At 45.5% G+C, this 20,874-nt stretch overlaps 2 protein-coding genes across 20 annotated transcripts in view; one reads left to right on the top strand and one right to left on the bottom strand.

Moving 5' to 3' along the window:
* The first annotated feature begins 744 nt into the window (after nt 1-744).
* Nucleotides 745-9,840, top strand: LOC308219748 (activator of 90 kDa heat shock protein ATPase homolog 2-like). Its single transcript, XM_080615164.1, has 9 exons — nt 745-869; nt 967-1,157; nt 5,397-5,482; nt 6,094-6,208; nt 6,774-6,862; nt 7,375-7,491; nt 8,118-8,219; nt 9,391-9,442; nt 9,664-9,840. Exons 1-9 carry the CDS (start codon nt 790-792, stop codon nt 9,837-9,839), a joined length of 1,008 nt encoding a protein of 335 aa, XP_080471290.1. The 5' UTR covers nt 745-789; the 3' UTR covers nt 9,840.
* USP34 (ubiquitin specific peptidase 34) overlaps nt 9,237-20,874 on the bottom strand; it is a 144,388-nt gene continuing 132,750 nt past the window's right edge. For 11 of the 19 annotated variants that reach the window (XM_080615144.1, XM_080615147.1, XM_080615145.1 and 8 more), the window contains 7 exons: nt 19,542-19,621; nt 18,781-18,921; nt 18,548-18,694; nt 17,970-18,129; nt 16,841-17,134; nt 14,741-14,903; nt 11,550-11,906 (listed from right to left, as the gene is read on the bottom strand). In XM_080615144.1, coding sequence (XP_080471270.1) covers nt 11,648-11,906; nt 14,741-14,903; nt 16,841-17,134; nt 17,970-18,129; nt 18,548-18,694; nt 18,781-18,921; nt 19,542-19,621 — 1,244 coding nt within the window. In that variant the 3' untranslated portion in view covers nt 11,550-11,647. Of the gene's footprint in view, nt 9,556-10,433; nt 10,602-11,539; nt 11,907-14,740; nt 17,135-17,969; nt 18,130-18,547; nt 18,695-18,780; nt 18,922-19,541; nt 19,622-20,874 lie in introns of those variants that run through there. The other 8 variants (XM_080615158.1, XM_080615149.1, XM_080615151.1 and 5 more) reach the window with 5 other exon arrangements.

Genomic DNA, 20,874 nt, shown 5'->3' with positions numbered 1-20,874 from the left:
TTCTGCTCCTCTTGCGGTGCAAGAGATGGACAAGCAATAACCGTAAGCCCTAGGGCTGCAGGGTGGTTGTAACACAAGGTGCTGCCTCACAGCGCATTGATTTCAATGGCGAAACAATAAAACCGCTTCCCCGTGTGCTGCCGTGGCCTTACCTGAGGTGAAGCACAGCTCGGGTGCGGGTTCTGCTGCTCCTTTGCACTGAGCTCCTCCCCAGGGCTACTTTACCCCAAGGGACAAGGGATGGGACAAGAGGAACCGGCCTCAAGCTGCACCAGGGCAGGTTTAGATGGAGCTGAGGAACAATTCCTTCCCCAGAGGGTGCTCAGGCATTGGAACAGGCTGCCCAGGGCAGGGCTGCAGGCACCGTCCCTGCAAGTGTTCACACACTGTGGAGACGAAGCCTCAGTGCCATGGGTTAGTGGTGGCCTTGGCCAAGATCCACTTGGCCGGGATCTCAGAGCTCTTTCCCAACCCCGTTGATCTATGACCGGGACGCCCCCCCCTCCCCGCCCACCTCCCCCGGGGGCCGCCGGTTCCCCGCGGGGTCAGGATCCGGCCGCCGGCCCTGCGAGCGAGCGGGACCGATCCCGGTGCCTCCTCCTTCCCGCCCGCGCCCTGCGGCGCGGCCCTGCCTCCTCCCCGCTGCCGCCTGAGGGGGGGGGGGGCAGAGGAAGGGCGGCGCGGCCTCGCCTTCCTCTTCCTCCGGCGCGCGGGGCGGGGAAGGTTCTGGCACCTTCGGTGCGGGCGGCGGGAGCGGTTGCGCCGCGGGGCCGGGGCTGAGGCGGCGCCATGGCCAAGTGGGGACAGGGGGACCCGCGGTGGATCGTGGAGGAGCGCGCGGACGCCACCAACGTCAACAACTGGCACTGGTGAGGGGCGGCCCCTGAGGAGAGGGAAGGGAAGGGAACGGGGCGGGGGGGACGACACCCGTGGGTTCGCGGTTAACGGCGGCGCTCCCCGGGCCAGGACGGAGCGGGACGCGACCAGCTGGTCCAAGAGCAAGCTGAAGGAGGTGCTGGTGGGGCTGGTGGTGGAGAGCGAGGCCGGGCGCTGCGAGATCAGTGACCTGAAGCACGTGGAAGGCGAAGCGTCCTGCAACAGCCGCAAGGGGAAACTCATCTTCTTCTACGAGTGGAACCTGCGCCTCAGCTGGAGAGGTACGGGAGGGGTTGTGAGGGGAGGCACCGCCATTGCCGGGGAGAGAGAGGGCAGGGGTTGGGGTCCTGGTGTGCGCCCGCACCCCTGTGCTTTGGTGGGGGTTGGCCTGGAGTGTATCCTGGTCTGGCGCTGCTGGTTCTGCTGATGTGCCCGGGAGAGATGGCTTTGGGAAGGGAGCTCTGCTTTGGGTTGGAAAAGCGGGAATGCTGTAGTAAACTGAGAGTCAAGGAGATGCATGGGCCTGAACTCTATGCTTGTATTTAAGTAATGTGGAAACCCCAGCTTCTCTTCCTCTGCCCTTCACCCAGTTTGTTTTGTGCTACACATGTATTTTAGTGTTGTTTTAACAGTACAGTATTCATAGAGACATGGGGGAGGTTGGAAGGGACCTTAAAGCTCATCCGGTTCCAGCCCCTGTCACTGGTCGGGACACCTGCCACTAGAGCAGGTCGCTCCAAGCCCCGCCGTTTTGCTTTGCAGGAAGTAGATACTTGTGGTGAGATCCGTATTGCTCATAACAGCGGGTTTGAGTTGTCCCAGTGCCTGCCGTGTGAGAATTGCAGCTGTGCTGATAGCAGGAGGCAGGAGAACCCAGGAAGTGTTGTGCATGTGTTCCCAGAAATCCCGTGGCCTTTACATTGAGGATAATGAATTGCATGAGGAAAAAAACATCCAGGGGGAATAAGGAAGCTGCAGATCGTGATTATTTGGGATAAAGGGGCTGTGCTGCATCCCCTTGCCACACCGACTATTGGAGGTTCGTCCTCCGCTGTGCTTGTCCCGTGGCATCTCTTTGTCTGCAGCCTGACCTGATAATGTATCTTTTGGTAGTATCAAGGGATTATATTCATGTATTAGATGCCTAAAACTTGATGGCAGGCTGCGGACCATCTCTTGTATTGCAGTAAAAGGCAGCAAGAGCTGATAAAAAGAGCCTGCCTGCACAGTAAATTGTGCCTGGATATTGTAATGTCAAATGACAGCTGTTCCTCCCCAAAATACTGCACTTCCCAGGCCTCAGTTGTTACTGTAGGAGGTGGGAATAGCAGGGGCCATACTTAATGTCCCCCTCTTCATTGCCATGCCCCAGAACAGTTCTGTAGTCTCTGGATCAGTGTTTGAGGTGATGCTGTTGCAGTGGGTGTCTCTGTTTTGCACTTCTCTGTTTCATGATGCTCTCTCCAATGCAGTTCTTACAGACTGTTTCCTGTTTTCTTCCAGTTTTCCTGACTGGAACTTTAATGTTTCTTTGGATGCTGAGGCCAGTGCTCCTGTTGGAACAGATTTGCAGTTGAGGTCTGCTCCCACAGTAACAGGGGACTTAAAGAAGTTCACATTGAGAGTTCTGTTTTAAATGTTACAGGTGTGTTATAACCTACGGACACACAGTGGTGAGCTGAACATTAGCAGAGAGGAAGGCAAACATTATCCTCTGGCCTGCAGTTTGTACCAGTGCAGTTTAAGTGAAATCAGCTTTCTGATGTTCCGTTCGTTTGGGTGGTTTAAGGTTAAGTGTTAAACACTGGTTAGTTTGTTGGGTTTACTTCTGTGAACAAAGCTTAGAAATAGGCAGAAGCAGTATTTGGTTTGTATTTCTATACAGATCCTTTCTGCGTTCTTTTTCCTCTGCTTGATCTTTCTGCTTTTCAGAGTTTAACTATAGAGAGCTCTATTTTGATCAGGTACTTTGCTTAGTGTTGTGGTGAGTGGATAAGGTCTTGAGAGCTCAGTTTAAAGGAGTTTGCTGCTACACAGTGAAATCCTATAAGAGCAGGGGCTGATGATTTTCCCTCTTAATCTGATAGTGTTTTCTGCAAGCTCTGAATTAGACATGAGAGTTCAAACTGAAACGCTAAAAACACTAATTGCTGTAGTTAGATCCTGCTACTAGTCCTGTGGCATAGCTGGGAGTTCAAGCTATGATTAAGATGTGGGTACATAAGGACAAGATGAAATCTGCAGGCAGTTTGGAAAGTCTAATGTTGGAAAAACATTTCCTGTAGCCATTTAGATTACAGAGCAGCAAGAAAGTGAGGAACTAAGAGTAATTAATGGCACTGAAGCTGAGCAAAATGGCTCTTCAGTTTGTTTGAAGGTGTAGTGAGGATTTTTATGGCTTATTCTATGCTGTGGTGGAAGCTTGGGGAAAACGTGTGTGTCCTTTTAAAACCTAGGTATTTCAGCAGTGCGTTTATAGGTAGGTGTTGCTGAGACATTTGCTTTCACTGTTCATTTTCTGAAGTACCGAATTGGCAGGGCACACAAGAATGATGTATTCTTAGGTCTGTTATTGGAGTCCTGTGGGCTTCCAGCCAACAATGTGATTATTTACTTAATAAATAGGTAATAGTTTTGCCTACGTTGCAGTGATGCTGAAAATGCAGAGCTGTACTCAAGTTCTGCCTACGCCGGTGTTAGCTGACACAGCTTTGCTGTCCCGCACGGTACCATCTGCATTAACCCCTTGGACAGGCAGTCTTTTGAAAGGGAAGAAGCCCATCTATTTACTGGTTTAATGAATTTAAAGTTGTTCTGTGGCCTGTGTTGTTTGGCATTCTTTATTGTAAGAGTTGTGGAAATTGTTATTAAAATGAGCTGAGCGGGTATAAGTCAGGTTTGTGTTTTGTGCCTAAAATCTGCTTCCTGCATACTTGCACTTCCTTCTTGAGGAGAGTAGCTGGGAAGAAGATTTGCTTTGCTATCTGCAAAGGTAGTGTTGTGTGGTTTTCTCTGTACTAATCCTGGAGCTGGGGGAAAGCAGTAAAGAGCAAATTGAGATGGATGTGTGTGATTTTCTGTATACCAGAAGTGTTTCACTGGTAAAATTGAACTAGTTCACATGGCTTCATACTGGAGCTGACAGGTTCTTCTGGGACACTTAAAGATGCCCAAGAGAGGTCTTTTAGCTTAGCTTTTCCCTGCATGGATGTGGTTGCCTGTGTCTGGGTTAGCAGACTTTGCATAGTGCCCTGTGCTTCATTGGGTCCCAACTAGGAAGGGATCTTTGCTCTGTGCTCCACTTGGTGTTAGTAACCATCATGTGCTCTTTGTCTTGCCAAGACGCATCTGAGCATTTGTTCATGTACTTGACCAGTAGCATGTTAGGTTATATTCCTGCGTAGGTTACCCTGTGTGGGTTGTTTTCAGGCTAGTAATTAAAAATAATGGAAGGAGAGTGATGTTAAGCAGTAGCTGGACCTGAGTAGCATCTTTGAGGGTGAGAGAATCCAAAGAACTATTACATCTCCTTCCTGGTAATTCCCTTTCTGCAGTCATGCTTGACACTGGGTTGTTTGTATGTTTAGAGTTCTGCTGATAAGACTGCTAAAGCTTGTTGTGTTTTGACAACTAAGCTGATAAAACAGTACGCAGATAACTGGATTTGGGGTAGAACTGCATGTTCTGCTGCTGCTTTCTAAAGAGATCTAAACAGTGGATTAATTTAAATAACTAAATGCTTTTGCAAGGCCAGGGGGAAGAGTCTTCAGCGTAAGATAAAAAAAAAAAGCATCAGTCCTTAAATTCAGCCGTTTCACTGTCAGGCATGAGGTAAGAAAGTGCAGTGCAGGGTCATATCCCATATCCATTACCAGTCAGTGATGGTGGGCCTTTGCCCAGGAGGATGCAGGAGCAGAGTGTAACTTCTGTTCTTGCAGAGTCTTTCTGGTGTGTGCAGTGATCACAGGCAGTCTGCAGTAAAGCTGTTAGCAAAGAGTGTTCTAAAAAGTCTCCATTACATACCTGTTACACGTACATATGTTTTACAGTAACATGCCTGTATGTTGGAAGCTTTTTGGATATTCAGGAAGCAGGTAAGAGCATTCTGGGGAGCTTCTAAATAAAGGGCAGACATGTTTAGGGAAGAGGAAGTTATTTTTCCCCTACCCCCTTCTAGATACACATTTTGTGTTGGCAGACACAACACAAGAAGTAAGTGTAGAGTATCAGAACAACTGAGAGCTGAAGGTGAGAGCAGTGGCAGAACGAGTACCTGTGTGCGTGTAATGATCTGACTGCATCCATACAGGAACATACAGTCCTAGGAAGAGTTTACTGTCAAAACTTTCCTGCTGAGTTTACCTTTGAGACTTTCGGTTGTGGTTCAGTTCCTTTAAATCGCGTTAGAGGCAGCTTGCTTCAAGTAACACTTTGGTACAACTAATTTCCAAGCCTAAAAGTCTTGCTATGGGGGAAATAGTTTTTAATAATGCATTTAAGAATTCGTTATGTTAATACAGGTACAGTGAAAGAGTCTGGTGAGAAACATAAGGGATCTCTTGAAATTCCTAACCTGTCAGAAGAAAATGAGGTAGATGATACAGAGGTAGGTGTGAAACACTGATACGGCTGTATAGGTTCAGAATTCTTAAATCATTAATCAACATAGAGGCATCATGTTTTGTTTTATCCTGTGATTAAGTGGGGTAATTACACTTGGATAGTTTATTTCATGCTTTTGTTTCTTATACTTAGGTTAATGACTTATGTCTGTCCTCAGATTTACCTGCTAGGAATGTGCACAACTTACTCTGCTAATTATTGTTTGTGACAATGTATTCAACCACAAGTTTGAGAAGAACTTTGCTCATTGTAGTGTTAAAAGACCCAAACTCTAAGAACTTAAGGACCCTCCTTGTTGGTTGTGTAGCAGCAGTCAGTACTGTGGCTTCCACAGGTTCCTCAGCCTCAGCTGTGTAGTAGGCAACTCCGCTTATACTTGATGAACTTGACTAAGCTATTGTGGAGGTGAGATACAGCATTTATTTAAGTCAAAACCCAAGAGAATGTGTTTTTAGCAAAGGTGGGATAAACTGAGAAGATAATGAAGTTGAAGCTGTCCTCTGAATGTAGTAAACAGAGCCAAAATACTTTCTTCTGTTGCCAGAAGCCTCATGTTCAGACGCCTCTTAGATCCTGTAATTTTTCTGTTTCTAGATAAATGTTAGCAAAAAGAAAGGGGAAGGCGATGTCCTGAAGGATCTTATGAGAACTGAAGGAACCACAAAAGTCAGAGAGGCCTTGAGAGATTATCTGAAAGCACTTAAAACAGGTAAATCAAACCTTTGTGTGAAGGATGGTTTTATGCAGGCTACTTTCTTGAACAGATTGGTGATATATTGACAGGTCCGTGGGTTTGTATTGGTTGTAATTGCCACCAGCTGAAATGACAGAAGTTAATCCTACCAGTCGAAACCATTACTGCTGTCAGACGTGGCAGTGTCCAGAAGCCTCTGCAGTGACCCAGCCCGGATTGTGTTACACACTGCCCACAGCCATCACTGCCAGCCCTGCAGCCTGACTGCTTGGCTGGCAAAGCAGTGCCTGACCCTCAGCTTGTTGGTTCTCTGCCAAACTGGTCAGAGCTTTGTGGAGATGGTGCAGTACTTAATGGGCAGATGGTAGTAATTTGGGGTAACTTTGGAAAACCTGTGTTTTTAGAGATCACTCTTAGGCTCTGTTACCAGTATAAAACATACAGGTGAAGCGAGGAAGCTGGATTAAAGTTGTATGTCCCATTCTGTGCTCCCATTCTAGCAGTCTTTGTTAGGTATCTAAATGCCAGGGTGGTTTTTACAGCTCAGTTTCATGCTGAAAAGTGCTTTTCTTTATTCCAGAGTTTACCTTGGGAATGATTCTGCCAACAAAAGCTACTGGTGGTCAGGAGATGGCCACTGAGCGAAAACTAAGTGGGCACACCATGCAAGTACGTTGGCTTTGTGTGTTAAAGCTTAAGTTTACCATCGATGTAGCCCCTCCAGCTTTTGCTATGGTCACAACTGTGACCACCTGCAAAAGTGAAAGGCTTTGGGGTGGAACACTCTTCTCACTGCTGTGATTAGGGCCTGCAATACAGAAAGGACCCATCACAGCTCCCGGGTATGGGCTTGCCAGGGATGGAAGGAATCACAGCATTTATGTACCCCTCAGGGCTTTGTTCTGTGATGGTTGTGGCTCCAGCAGGGTGAAGCTGGAATCCACCTGCACAGATCCCTTTCCCCAGGCTAAAGTTAGCTTCAGGTGGCTTTAGAGCAGATCACACACTTAATTTAGTGAATCCTAATTAATAATACTGTCAAGTAAGTATGGAAATACATTGTATAATTGACATCTTTCACAACACAGTATGTTTAAGAATGCATAGGTAACACCATTCCTGCCATGCCAGATGTGTGTTTGATCCTGCATGCATTGACATGTGTGGTTTCTTCTTTGCAGGATTCTGTTTCACCACAGGATATAGTTGGTGTAAAAATCCCAACAGTGAAGATACTTATGAGAGAAATCTTCAACTCTCCAGCAGATGAACTTTACAGCATCTTCACAACTAAGGAAGTAAGTGATGCTTTCAATGGGCAATATAAAGTCATGTGGATGCTGTTATAGCTGAACAGTTGTGTAAGCAATAAATGAACCTCAGGTGCTCAGTAATGATGTTGCTGTGATCCACAGCTTGCAGGTTAATTAGATTAACTATTGGATGAGATGATAATGTTGCTTACAGGGTATGAAACAGAAAATTGCTAATAATTCAGAAGAGCCTGGGTTGGTATCAGAGAACTTCAAATCACAATCCCAGTGCCTCCAGTGGGAAACAGCAATGGCTCTCAGCAGCCCTCCTGCACCTTCCTGGAGCTGCTGCTAGGTCTCACTCATTCCCAAACCAAGCAACAGCCAGTCATGTCTATGTATATGTCTGTATGTGGTTTGTCCATGCCCCTTGCAGGTGGCTACAGCCTGTATTAGTCTTTATATTTGCCAATACATCGTTGTCACCTCACTGGACCCACCACGGAGCTCAGTGGAGTGCTGCATAAAATGAACCATCCAGTTAGCGCGTGATGACTCTTATGTATATTAGTTCATTTCTTCAGTAGACCTCCCTTGTCTCATACAATGTGCACTATGTATCAGTATAGAGTTGCAGTGAGATGACTTGTGCTGTGTTCTGGTTTTGCTAGCTGGTACAGAAGTTTTCTAAGTGCCCTGCTGTGATTGAAGCTGAGAAAGGAGGCAAACTTCAGATGTTTGATGGCTCTGTCTGCGGTGAATACACAGAATTGGTAAAAAGTTCCTGCTTTGCACTTTAAAAGTGGGGGGTGGCAGTGGTGCCTTCTTCTCTGAGGTAAAAATGGAGCATAAGAAAGTTCCTGACAGTTCAGTTTCTGTAATGAATGTTCAGTTCCTCTTCTTCAAAGCCAAAAAATAGCTATTATGGTGTGTGGCTTTTCTTCCCCATCAAAAGAGCAGGTGCTGAGCACACCTGCAGGTGCTGACCTGCTCTGGGGTAGAAAACTCTCAGCACTACCCTCTTTTACTGGGCTGGGGGGTGAGGAAGCAGGTTTAAGGTTTATCTCCCAACTCCCATATCAGTTATTCCTGTAACTGGAAAAAGGATCTCTGTTCCATTTGGGGCTTTTGACAATTAGAGCTCAGCTCCATTTGTGAAACCTCTGAAATCCATTTTCACAGTTGCTGAGCTTAGACTTGGGTACCTTACATCCATCCAGATGGCAGGCAGTGCGTATCACCAACGGCTGGATTTGGAAAACTAGATTCTTGGTCCAGCCTAGTAAAATCTCTTGCAGATAGCAGAAAGGGTCTGGAACACAGACTCTGCAGAACTGTTCTGCCTGAGCTTGGCTTCAGTAGTGACAGCCCACGAGGGAAGTAAGTTCCAGTCATCAGCCTTTGCAATTAGATGAGGAACTATTGAAATGAAACAGTCAAGATCGATATAAATTTAATGGCTTAGTGAAAACATTGAGCTGGTTTAGGCCAGCCTTCAGCTGACTGAATGCTTACACTGAAGCATTGCCTCCCTTTGCACATGAGCTGGTGCAGGCTGTAAATCGTTTTCATGCAGTGCTGCCTAACCTGGACATTCAGGCAGGCCCAGTTGCTTAACAGAAAGTCATGGGCAGGCTCTGTCATGCTTATAGATTTCAGAGCTGAAACCATTCCCAATGCCCATTTCAAGGTCTGCAAGAAAACCAGTGTTAGATGTTTAGTAACTGATCAGCCTGACCTTAACCCGTCCAGAAAACAGAACAGTGGAAGGCACGAAGCAGAGACCTTGATGAAAAGTTTATTTAAAACCCAAACCCCAATCTCTGTGTTACCTATTACATAAAACACCGCTCCTCTCGCTTCTCAGGGGAGAATTAGCATTGAGTAGGCGCGATGTGAATTGTCTCCAGTGCTAATGAGGAGAACCTTCTGCTCTTCTTCCAGGTGCCAAGCCAAAGAATTGTCCTGAAGTGGAGGTGTAGAAGCTGGCCCGATGGTGAGTCTTTCTGAGGACCTCTGATAGCAGCTACACTTGGCAGGGAGAAGGAGCAAACATGAGTGGTGCCTTGTATTCTTTGGAGGCAGCCTCGTGACCATAGCTGCTGTGGGCTGTGGAAAGAAGCTTTGCTCTCACAGGCAGAAGCAGATAGGAAATTAGCAACAACAGACATGATCCTTTAAAAACCACTATTGAAATGTCTTATTTTCTTCCCCCAGAACATTATGCAGTGGTTGCCTTGAGTTTCAAGGATATGGCTGCTCAAACAGAACTGCAGGTAGAGTGCAAAGGAGTTCCCATCTCTAGTGAAGACAGCACAAGGCAATGTTGGAAGCAGCAGCATTTTGAAGAAATCCATATTTTACTCCAGCAATCCAAAGACACCATGGAATGACGACAGCTCCGTCGTGTTGTTAGGGCATTACTTTTTATACTTTGTTAACATTTGGTTTTTTAAAAGAAGTAATTTATTTGTGGGAGGAATAAAGACCCACGTCTGATACTGTATATAACATAAGCATTATTTATGGATTTTTAGTGAATGAGGAGGCACGTAATGCAGACTCTGGCTATAAACAGCTTTACTGGGGGAAACTGATCTCTCTTCTGCTTGCTTGCAACTAAATCTAAAGTAGTAACAATCCAGCTGCAGTGAGGCACCATCATAGGTAGGTAAGTGAAATGAATCAGTAGGAAGCATTTGCTGTTCTTTCATATTCAGTGTATCCAGCGGAAAACTTAAATCCCTCAAGGACATGGGGTTCCCATCTGCGGTGAACTAAAAGGGATTATAAAACTGTTTGATACATTAAATCTTTTAAGAAATGGGAGGGATTTCACTTACAGCATCTTTAAATACTTCTTATAATGGCTTTAACTGCAAACTGAATTTGTTCCTAACTCTGTAGCCAATTTTAGGGAAAGATCATTACCAATCCATGTTCTGGTTGGTACAACAGTTACCACTGGTAAGTCTGCATGCACTTACTTGACCTCAGAATGAAATTCCCTTTGGAAGAAACCAACAGTAATAATGCTTTCTCTTCGCAATCCTGTGGCCCTTCCCCTCCAATCATTTATGGGCCTTTGCAGTGCTGTAGCTCAGATTGAAGAGAGCAACTGTTTGTTGGAGAACCATGACAGGAGCAAAGCTGGGCTGTTGAAGGTAAAGAATTGTTACTCTTACATTGAGGTTAGCGAGGAAAACGTAAATGTTTTATAAAAAGTGTATGAATTAAGTATGCAATTTGAACAAATTGACCAAAAAAAGGGCAAAATGCCTTTGGAAAATGTGGCTGACTCAATAAAAGGTTATTTTACGTGCAGTTTGTTTTCTCCATTAACTGATACTGACAAACTAAATGAGTCCGTGTTGAAGTTAAGTCCTACATACTTCATCTTTACCCTCCACCAACATGTGGCAACCTTACCACCCATAACCTTCCATCATCCAGGAGCTAATAGAAATGTGCTGCTCTTCTCCACAGGCGAGGTTTTCCCTGGAGGGTTTGCAGTCAGTTATTATCCCATTTGCACTTCAGTGAGGTTTGTTGTAGTAACACAAAGGAACACCCCATAGGGACAAAGTAGACGTACAAATTGGTTACTAAGTGTTGTGGTGTTGGTGTTTCAGGTGTCCAAATAGAGGGTGTGGAACCTCTTGAGAAGTGTCATGTTTTAGCATCTTTCTGCATACTTCAAATGTAGTAGCCTTTTGTAGTAAACATTTGAGGACAAAGAGCCTAACAGCTGGAATACAGAAATGATTTAGTCTTGGTTGATGGAAGGAACCTTTAAATAGAAAGTCTAGGCTTAAGACAGGCTGGACAGCTTTTTGTGTAATGACCCATTTTGTGACAATTCAGTATCTGAGAGTGGGCTGTTCCACGTAATTACAACTGTCCTACAGCCCTTGTACTTCTCTGGGATGTATTCCTCGCCAGTTCTCCCTCCTAAGAAAGCCCTTCCTCCATAGGGTCACAAGAGCCCACCCCTTGTGTGTTTTACTACGTCTCAATTTTCTTGTGTCCTCCCACAAGCAGGAGTATTCAGCTGCACCAACTGCTGACTACTGGCATTACAGAAGTGACTTACTTGTGTGTCCAGTGTCGCACCACTCACTTCAGGTGCCCCAGAGAACTGCAGCAGTGGCTGCTGGGAGGCCCAAGGAGAAGGCAGTGAACTGAGAAAGACACATCTTCTTTAGTGTTCCTGTCCCCTCGTGCCTGCACAGCTGTAGGTGTGATAACATGTACAACCTTTCTTGGGTTTAAACCATGAAGTACCTACCCTGCTGGTAAGGCAGCCTGGTGTAAGAAAGGGGCAGACAGCATCCCAGCCACGAACAGCCCCCAATGGCTGTTGCAGGCAAAGAAACCAGGATGTCTTTTTCCTTCCCCAGCATCCCTGCATTATTCCCATCTTCACCACATGTGCAGCTGACACCAGTGTTGTCACTGACCTGGAAGTTCAATTTCTGCACACAGTTACTTTGGAATGGAGAAAAATCAAAGAGAAGTTCATTTTACCCGCAGCAGGAGGGTTCCCAGCACCATCAGCTGTAGCAAACAGGGGCAGTCACCAGCTTACAGAGGCAAAATTCATTCACAAGTGCTAAAATTCCTCATAGACTCTAAGAGTAATCAGTAAACCCAAAGGATGTTTAACTCCTTTGTTATCCCCAGCCCTTGAGCTGGAGGGAGCAGTTAGGAATCACACATCAATTAGTAACAGGCTGATGATAATAATCTGATAGGATCATACATGATGGAATTACAGTGTCATGAATGTAGCTTGTTTTCCAAACAAGTCCCCATGAAGAGCTCCATACCCTGGAATTCTCCCCAGCATAACAAAAGGGAAAAATGACAGGAGTGGAGACAGATGCATGGAGATTGCGGGAATGTGTTCAGATTTACCCGAATTCCTGTTTTAAAGAGACGAAAATGAGCACGGAGGACACTCCAGGGAGAGCAAACAGTATGCAATAAGCAACAGAGCAGAAACAGGAAGAGACAGATAGCTTTGCTTGTGATGTAGTGCTTTTATAAAGTAAGGTTCTGGACAACCACCTGGTCTCTGAGAAAGCCAAAAGGAAAACTAATTAAATGGGAAGAACATGGTGTGTGTGACTATAGCCAGAGATCAGTGCAGAGGATGGTCTCGACAGTCTTGAGTGCAGGGGCAGGGACTGGCTGCTGGGGACTCTGCACAGGGAGAGAAGTACCCTAAAAGCTGAATTGTGAAGGGGTTAAAAGGGAGGTGGGAATTCCAGGAGGAAATGCACAATCACATGAGAGGTGGGATGAGCCATGGAACAGAATGAGAGCTTTAAGAGATGAGGATGTCGGTTAAAGATGGAGTTGTCAAAGACAGGGATGAAAAAGCATCCTGGAATGCAGAGAAATACAACTCAGAAACTGATTTTAAGAAGGGGAATACTGTGGAAGAAATGGGTCACTTACAGGGCATGGAACATGAGGACCCAGAGGAAGATACAGCAGCAGCGGCAGACAAGGGTAGGGAAGAGGAGATGAGTAGTGGGGAAAAATTCCCAGTAAAAATTGCAGGAATACTGCAGGGGGGCAGTGGGAAGGCGATGTGACGGAGGAGCAGGAAGAACAGTTACACTGCTGTGAGCCTGGCCCCAGTTTTTAAGTGAAACAATAGAAAAGGTCCTATTAAATTCAGTCAGTTGAGACCTACAGGATAAATAATGACAGCTCACAACTTGCTCCATGCCATCTTGTAACGTTTGCTCAAGCTTTCTGAAGAGACTGCAAGGGAGCTGCTGGCCTGACATATCTTGTTCAACATCTTTGTTGGTGACATGGACAGGGGGATTGAGTGCGCCCTCAGCAAGTTTGCCGATGACACCAAGCTGTGTGGTTCGGTTGATACGCCAGAGGGAAGGGATGCCATGAGAGGGACCTCGACACGCTTGTGAGGTGGGCTGATGCCAACCTGATGAAGTTTAACCATGCCAAGTGCAAGGTCCTACACCTGGGTCAGAGCAATCCCAGGCACGGCTACAGGTTGGGCAGAGAAGAGATTCAGAGCAGCCCTGCAGAGAAGGACTTGGGGGTGTTGGTCGATGAGAAAATGAACATGAGCTGGCTTCAGTGTGCGCTCGCAGCCCAGAAAGCAACCGTATCCTGGGCTGCATCAAGAGGAGCGTGACCAGCAGGTCGAAGGAGGTGATCCTGCCCCTCTACTCTGCTCTCGTGAGACCTCACTTGGAGCATTGTGTGCAGTTCTGGTGTGCTCAACATAAAAAGGACATGGAACTGTTGGAACAAGTCCAGAGGAGGCCACGAGGATGAGCAGGGACTGGAGCACCTCCTGTATGGAGACAGGCTGAGAAAGTTGGGGCTGTTCAGCCTGGAGAAGAGAAGGCTGCGTGGAGACCTCAGAGCAGCCTTCCAGTATCTGAAGGGGGCCTACAAGGATGCTGGGGATGGACTCTTCATCATGGACTGCAGTGACAGGACAAGGGGTAACGGGTTCAAACTTAAACAGGGGAAGTTTAGATTGGATCTAAGGAAGAAATTCTTTACTGTGAGGGTGGTGAGGCACTGGAATGGGTTGCCCAGGGAGGTTGTGAATGCTCCATCCCTGGTGGTGTTCAAGGCCAGGTTGGATGAGGCCTTGGGTGACATGGTTTAGTGTGGGGTTTCCCTGCCCATGCAGGGGGGTTGGAACTGGATGATCTTAAGGTCCTGTCCAACCCTAACTATTCTATGATTCTATGATCTTACATGTGTCTCAACTGTGTAAAGGTGCTTGGCTTAAGGAGCCACCAAATCCCAACACCCCCCAACACTGAGACATCATAGGGAATTGTAACTTTCAGAGTCCTTGTTAATGGAAAATCATTATAAATGGACTTCTGCTGGCACTCCAAATGCCACTAGGCACCCGTATTTGTGAGAAAATAATTGACAATGCAATATAACTACTGACAGCATTGGCAAATGACATATATGGGTCTGCAGGAGCAAACAAAGACCCGGGTCAGTGACCAGCTGAATATCAAAGTGCTGATGTTCAGCTGGAAGCACAGGAGAGCAAGAAGGATGCAACACTTAAAATACTGTTTGTACTTGTACACTTCACAAAGGGGGGCTGAAATAATGAGAAAGAAACATAAAAGGCAGAATTCCTTGCTTTAATACCAGAATTATGGTGTGATGTCATCCTCTATGTGAAGCTAAAGCCAACAAAGGGCACTATCCAACAACGTACCAAGGATCAGATGCACGTTTTTAACAGGAGTAATTAACTGAGGTTACTCACCCAAGGGTCAGAATGGCTGCTCCAGCTCCTGAAGGTGTATCTTGAAGGTATCTTCCTACACACATCTTAATCCAACCGCAAATAGTAGGCTTGGTGGAAGCCGACAGATGAACTCTGATACTCGTTAGGGAGAGGCTTTGAGTTATTTCTCTGAAGTTACAATCTATGGAGAAGTTGATCAGAAACAACAATAAAATTACTCCTAAAGGGAGTGAAACCATAATTACTTCATGTCTGAATAATAAGGAGACCAACTTAGGCACTCACCAGCATCAATACAGTGTCTAACTGCAGGAGTAAAAGTGCTGATTAAGGGGAATATAAAGTGTAAACTTTAAAGACACATTATTGCTTGTAGAAGGTTAAAAATACTGAGAGCAGATTCAAGGAAAGTAAGAGGAGCCACAAAAGCATCACGTAATAGAATCGTGGAGAAGCAAATGATGCTCAACTACATTAAATGGTAGGATGAAGGAATCTGGAAGAAAAAAGGCCCAGATAGATGCATCATGAAGACAACAGAGAAACAAATGAGCTAAGCAACTGGAAAATGAAGCTGAAAATGGAGTTTAATCAGATATTAAAACCAGTACCATTGACAGTCTGAAAAGTCACATAGGAAATAATGGATATTGCTCGGAAATCACAGGAGGAAGTGGGACAGGGAAAGATGATAAAAGTCATTCCAGCATTTGAGGGGTGCAGAAGCCATCAAGAAAGCAACAGCCAGAGGGAGCAGGCCCCTGGGCAGCAGGCGGAGGGGAAAAGGAAGCAAATCTATGGATGGTGCGAGGATAAAACACGGCTAACACAGGTCAGTGAGGGAAATGGAAAGTTCCACTGGCTTCTGCACCTCTTCGTGTTCCAACATAGGGGGGAGAAAGTCAACAACCACCAGTCCCTCTCAACTGCGTGACTGAACATCCAGGCAAAGTAAACCAGAAGAGGACCAAGCTTTACATCGATTATATACAACTGATCACCGCTCCTCTCTGCAGCCGTTTCAGTGAGCAAGTTGTCTTTGCTGGGGAATCCAAAGACTGAAGCCACATATCATAAACAAATGAAAAGTCATCACAATCAGTTTAATGAAGTGCACAGAAGAGCAATTGATCATGTCAATAAAAATAAAACAATTAATTTTACATCAAGTGTGCTTTATTTCCTCCACAGGTATTCTGTTAAATAAAGCACCATATATATACTGCCAGGCCACAGCTAAAGAGGATTCTTTACAGAATCAAATTTCTTGTGGTTGTTTAGTATACAAGTAAACTTAATTTTTGATAATAAGAACCACAGCGATCTGAGGCAATCTGCCTCTATTATAAGGTACAAAACTGGCACAGAGGACACCATATTATACACAGTAAAAATGCCATAAGTTTAAATTACATCATCCAGGGCCAGGAGGCCCTGTTCTCCCAGACAGCCAATATTAAATGAAAGCCACTACAGTGAACTCTTAATTACATAAAACATACCCATTTATCTGATTGCCCTTTAAGAAAGTGTACGGTAGATGCAAAAGAAAACAGAAAATCAAATAGAAAAAAAAAGAAAAACCAACCCAAATCTTGAGTTCTGCCTGACCAAGAAGGAAGCATAATAATAAATCTATCTTGCCATTCAAGCAGAGAGCACTGGACAAACTGAAGCACAAAACCAGAAATAAGCAAAACTTATACAAACAGCATTTTTTGGGGGTAGAGGGGAAGGAAGGAAGGAAGGAAGGAGAGAAAAATAAAAGAAAGACTTAAAAGCAGACATGCTCCATCTAATGTCAAGAAGCAGCTTGGTTTCCTTTTCCAGATATCCTTGTGACCACGTGAATCGTCGACTCAATGGTCCTACACAGGATGTCTAAAATGTCATGCTGCGGCATGTGACTAAAGAGTCCTCTGGAATGGCCACAACTGATTGATAAACTAGTTTCGGGGTCCTGGGATGGTAAGGCTTGACCATCACAGCCTCTCAGATCTGCGAGGTCGGATAAAACCGCTGAAATCGACGTGGAGGGAAACTCCGAGTCCTCCTCGGCTCCAATGGGATCCTTGGAAGCTTGCAGGTCTTTAAACTCTTTGCATTCTTCAAATTTACCGTTTCCTGCCTGCTCGTCCACGTGCTGCGGCCGCGTTGCTAACATGATGTCTTCGGAAAACGAAGATGGAACTTCCATTCTGTACTCCTTGACAGAACTGTTCTCGGGGGAAGGAGGATCTTGCTCGGTGCCCGGGTCAATGATGGAAGAGTCCCGTGTCTCGTTATCCGAAGTGCTCGTCGGGGTCAAGGCCTCCCGGGGTTCAGTTTTTATGTCACTGATACAGCTATCTACAGTGTGCTCCTCATCGCTGCTCACCCGCCGCCTCTTCACAGGAGTAGCTCCTTCATCATCTGCAAGGAACAGGGAAACTCACTTAGGGAAATGACATGGAACTGTTGGAACAAGTCCAGAGGAGGCCATGAGGATGATCAGGGGCTGGAGCACCTCCTGTACGGAGACAGGCTGAGAAAGTTGGGGCTGTTCAGCCTGGAGAAGAGAAGGCTGCGTGGAGACCTCAGAGCAGCTTCCAGTGTCTGAAGGGGGCCTACAAGGATGCTGGGGAGGGACTCTTCATCAGGGACTGTAGTGACAGGACAAGGGGTAACGGGTTCAAACTGAAACAGGGGAAGTTTAGATTGGATCTAAGGAAGAAATTCTTTACTGTGAGGGTGGTGAGGCACTGGAATGGGTTGCCCAGGGAGGTTGTGAATGCTCCATCCCTGGTGGTGTTAAAGGCCAGGTTGGACAGAGCCCTGAGTGCCATGGTTTAGTGTGGGGTGTCCCTGCCCATGGCAGGGGGGTTGGAACTGGATGATCTTAAGGTCCTTTCCAGCCCTAACTATTCTATGATTCTATGTTGGATGGGCCTCGGGTGACATGGTCTAGTGTGAGTGTCCCTGCCCACGGCAGGGGTTTGGAACTGTGTGATCTTAAGGTCCTTTCCAACCCAAACTGCTCTATGGCTCTATGTTTTTCATGCCATACATACACCCAAATGTGTTACATTTTTAGGCATGGAATTGCCTAGAATTTTAGCTCCATAATAAAATAACACTTCTTGTGTAGTACTGGGGATTGAAGCCAAGAAATGGCCCAATCTACTGTGGTGAGAAAACAATGTGCACATGAATCTTGTGACAGTTTGTAAAACCTTAGTCTGAGTGACATTTATAAGAGAAAGCAAACCTTTAGTTTTTCTTTCTTTGGCTTCTTGCTCTTGTAGTGAGTTCCTCTGTTGCTGACAAGTTCTACATTTGCTTAAAAGCTCTTGTAAGGTTGGAATCAGGGCTGAATTGAGCTGTTTGGGAGTATGCACCGAAAGCAGCAAGGCAAGTGCTCGGAGGTCCTAAAAATACAGAAGCAAACCGATTTCACTTATTTCAAGCGCATGTTCGATTAATCCTACACAGAGATCTGTGCAACGAGCAGAGGCTTCATGTTCTAAACATCCAAAAGATCAAGTTCTAAATATACTTACACTACTGAAATTTCCCACTCAGTACTAATGTGCTGACTTTAACGTAGATCTGTCCTGAGTAGATAACAGTGCGCTGCTTAATGTAGGATGAAATCTGTTGCTGGGTTAGAATGTTTCTACCATGAAATATCTTGTTGGCAGGGGTCACATTTCCCACCAGACAGGTGAGGGTAACAGCAACCCCCTCTTTGATTAGAACTGGGCACATGGCACTGAGGAGTCTCCAAGGGCAAACATACTGTCTCCTAATCCATGCCAATACTTGAAGGGCTTAGGAAAGACTCACCCCGTTTAAAGTAGAGCTTGCTTTGGAAATTTCAACTCTCTGGTTGCTGAAGTCAGATTCTAGGCTTTGATACTGATTAATTAGGTTCGTAATTAGAGTGTTGATTAAGTTGGCACAGTTTGCTTCAGAAAACACCTGCCCCTGGACCTGTGAAAAGAATTTGTTTTGTTTAAACCACAACAAACACTGGAATGCATTCTTTGAAATAGGAATGATTGCTAAAAGCCACATACCTTGAGAAGGAAGTGGGTCAGGAAGGTGTACACAATGTTGTTGTTAAGAAAGGTCCTTTCATCCATCAGAATGCATTTTATATACTCTGCAAAAACCGGGTCTTCACAGAGGAGCTTCACACAGTTCTTGGACATCGGGGACTGGTGAAGAGACAGAGAGCAGATGGCAAAGTCATCCCTAGAGGTACAGCACTGCGGTATTGGACTATTCTTAGTGATAACAGTATTTCAGGTCAATCAGTACCGGTACGTGGTACAAGTTAATTATTGTCAATTATTATTTCACATTCTCCTTTATGACATTTGTTCCATGGGAATGCCAGTTTAGCACAATCACTATGTATGTGAAGGGCCAACGTCTCCTCATCTGTGAACCAGTATGCACTGGGCACACAATGATGTCCAGGCTTGGAGATCTCCCAGTTTTTATTTCATCAGATCAGCATTTAAGCTACACAAAACCCTGGGAGCTCACCGAGGCAGGATGCAGCAGCCTTTGTGCACTGCGCAGACCACCACATAACCAGTGTTACACCGTGTGAAGGTGCTGCCTCTGTTTCTGCAGGGCCCAGGTGTATGGACTTGATTTATCAGGTTTTATCACATGACCGAAAGCATCAGCAGAAGTATTTTCTATTCAAAATACTGCTAGTTGGAATGATTAAACAATACCCACTAATTACAGGTTGATCTTTGTTTCCTACTCATTGTATTTTGCCTGTGTTTCCATTCCGTCAGCTTTCAAACTCACTGACTCTTACCTGAGTCTGACAAAGCTCAGTCCAAAGCTTGGGGAATAGCGCAAGGTGAAGTGGCAAACCTTCATATGCGACTAGCACACCTGCAATTTTAGGAGAAAATAAGATAGCCTGTGAGAATTCACTTGGAGCTACTCACCTCTTGGTAGCACTAGTACCAAGGCACCGTATTATTTCATAAGGCCACATTCTAAGCAGTTTTTACAATCAGAAAGACCCAGTGTGTGTAGGTGTGTGAAGTTTTTATAGGGCATTTAATAAGTAGAGGTATCCCTTCATTATCCTATGAAACGTAAAAAGCTGAAGAACTGGCTCTAGTTCTGGGTTTGTCATCAGGTTATTTTATTACTGCCTCACAATTTCACCTGGTCAGTACAGAACTTAAAGGTTTTAAATGGTTGGGGGTTGGAGCTGGATGATCTTGAGGTCCTTTCTAACCCAAACCATTCTATGATCCCATTCTATGATTCCAATAGCTTTTTTTTTTTTTCTAAAACAGTACGTAAAAGGGCAATCTTCCTTACTAGCCCTATCACCACTGTTATCTTTATCATTAACACAACCTATAGGAAGTATTAATAGTACCAGAGTGACAACCAGAAAAGCGTGACAAACAGTGAGCAGATGGGAGGTTCAGGGGATCAAAAGAACATTGCTACTATCACTGCTCTTTGGGCAAGATTAATTTTGCCTAGAAGTGGTATTTAATCATAGCCAGCAGCTTCTACAGGCAGAGTAAACAAAAGCAGCAGGTATTTGCAGGAGGTGGTTCATTCTGCTTAAGCTATTTAAGCATCAGAAGACTGAGTTTCTCCTGGAAGCAATCTCCATCTCTCCACAGAGATCAGAGGAAGACCTGGCTATACAGCTAGCTTTTAGACAACTGAAGTGAGATGTTTCCCAGTGCCTGGGTCCCTGTAGTAACTGTTTGTGTGGCACTGGGGTCTGTGCCCCTGCACTTACCATGGGCAACTCGGCTCATCCTTGGTCTGTGGTGGAAGGAATTTAAACCCCCGCATACTATGCCTCTGGAGTAGCACATGGATGTAACGGGCCAACTAGAGGCAGGACGTGGTGCTGCAAAGCCAGCTGAATGGCTGGAGTCATCAGATAAAGCCACAAATGCCTTGTTCACACCCCAAAACCAGGTTTACATTGTGAGAGGAGGAAACCCAATACTGGCAGTCTCTGCTGGCAGAGCTCAAGCAAGTATTGGGTACAAACTACAGGCTGAATGGTTATAACTGTAACCGAATGTTGTGATGGTTCAAAAAACTATGGGGTAAAATCAACCCAGGTTGCTATGAACAGAACCAGCATCGTCTGGATGATCATG

Source organism: Psittacula echo, assembly GCF_963264785.1.
Source record: "Psittacula echo genome assembly, chromosome: 4".
Taxonomy (NCBI): Eukaryota; Metazoa; Chordata; class Aves; order Psittaciformes; family Psittacidae; genus Psittacula; species Psittacula echo.
Note: the sequence above shows the minus strand (reverse complement) of the source record. Positions and strands in the feature narration are given on the sequence as shown.

What these genes read in the sequence shown, in the direction of transcription:
- LOC308219748 (XM_080615164.1), top strand. Translation starts at nt 790, where the DNA reads ATGGCCAAGTGGGGACAGGGGGACCCGCGGTGGATCGTGGAGGAGCGC. An exon ending in CCTGCGCCTCAGCTGGAGAG is followed by an intron (nt 1,158 to 5,396) that starts GTACGGGAGGGG and finishes ATGTTAATACAG; the next exon opens with GTACAGTGAAAGAGTCTGGT. An exon ending in TAAGTGGGCACACCATGCAA is followed by an intron (nt 6,863 to 7,374) that starts GTACGTTGGCTT and finishes TCTTCTTTGCAG; the next exon opens with GATTCTGTTTCACCACAGGA.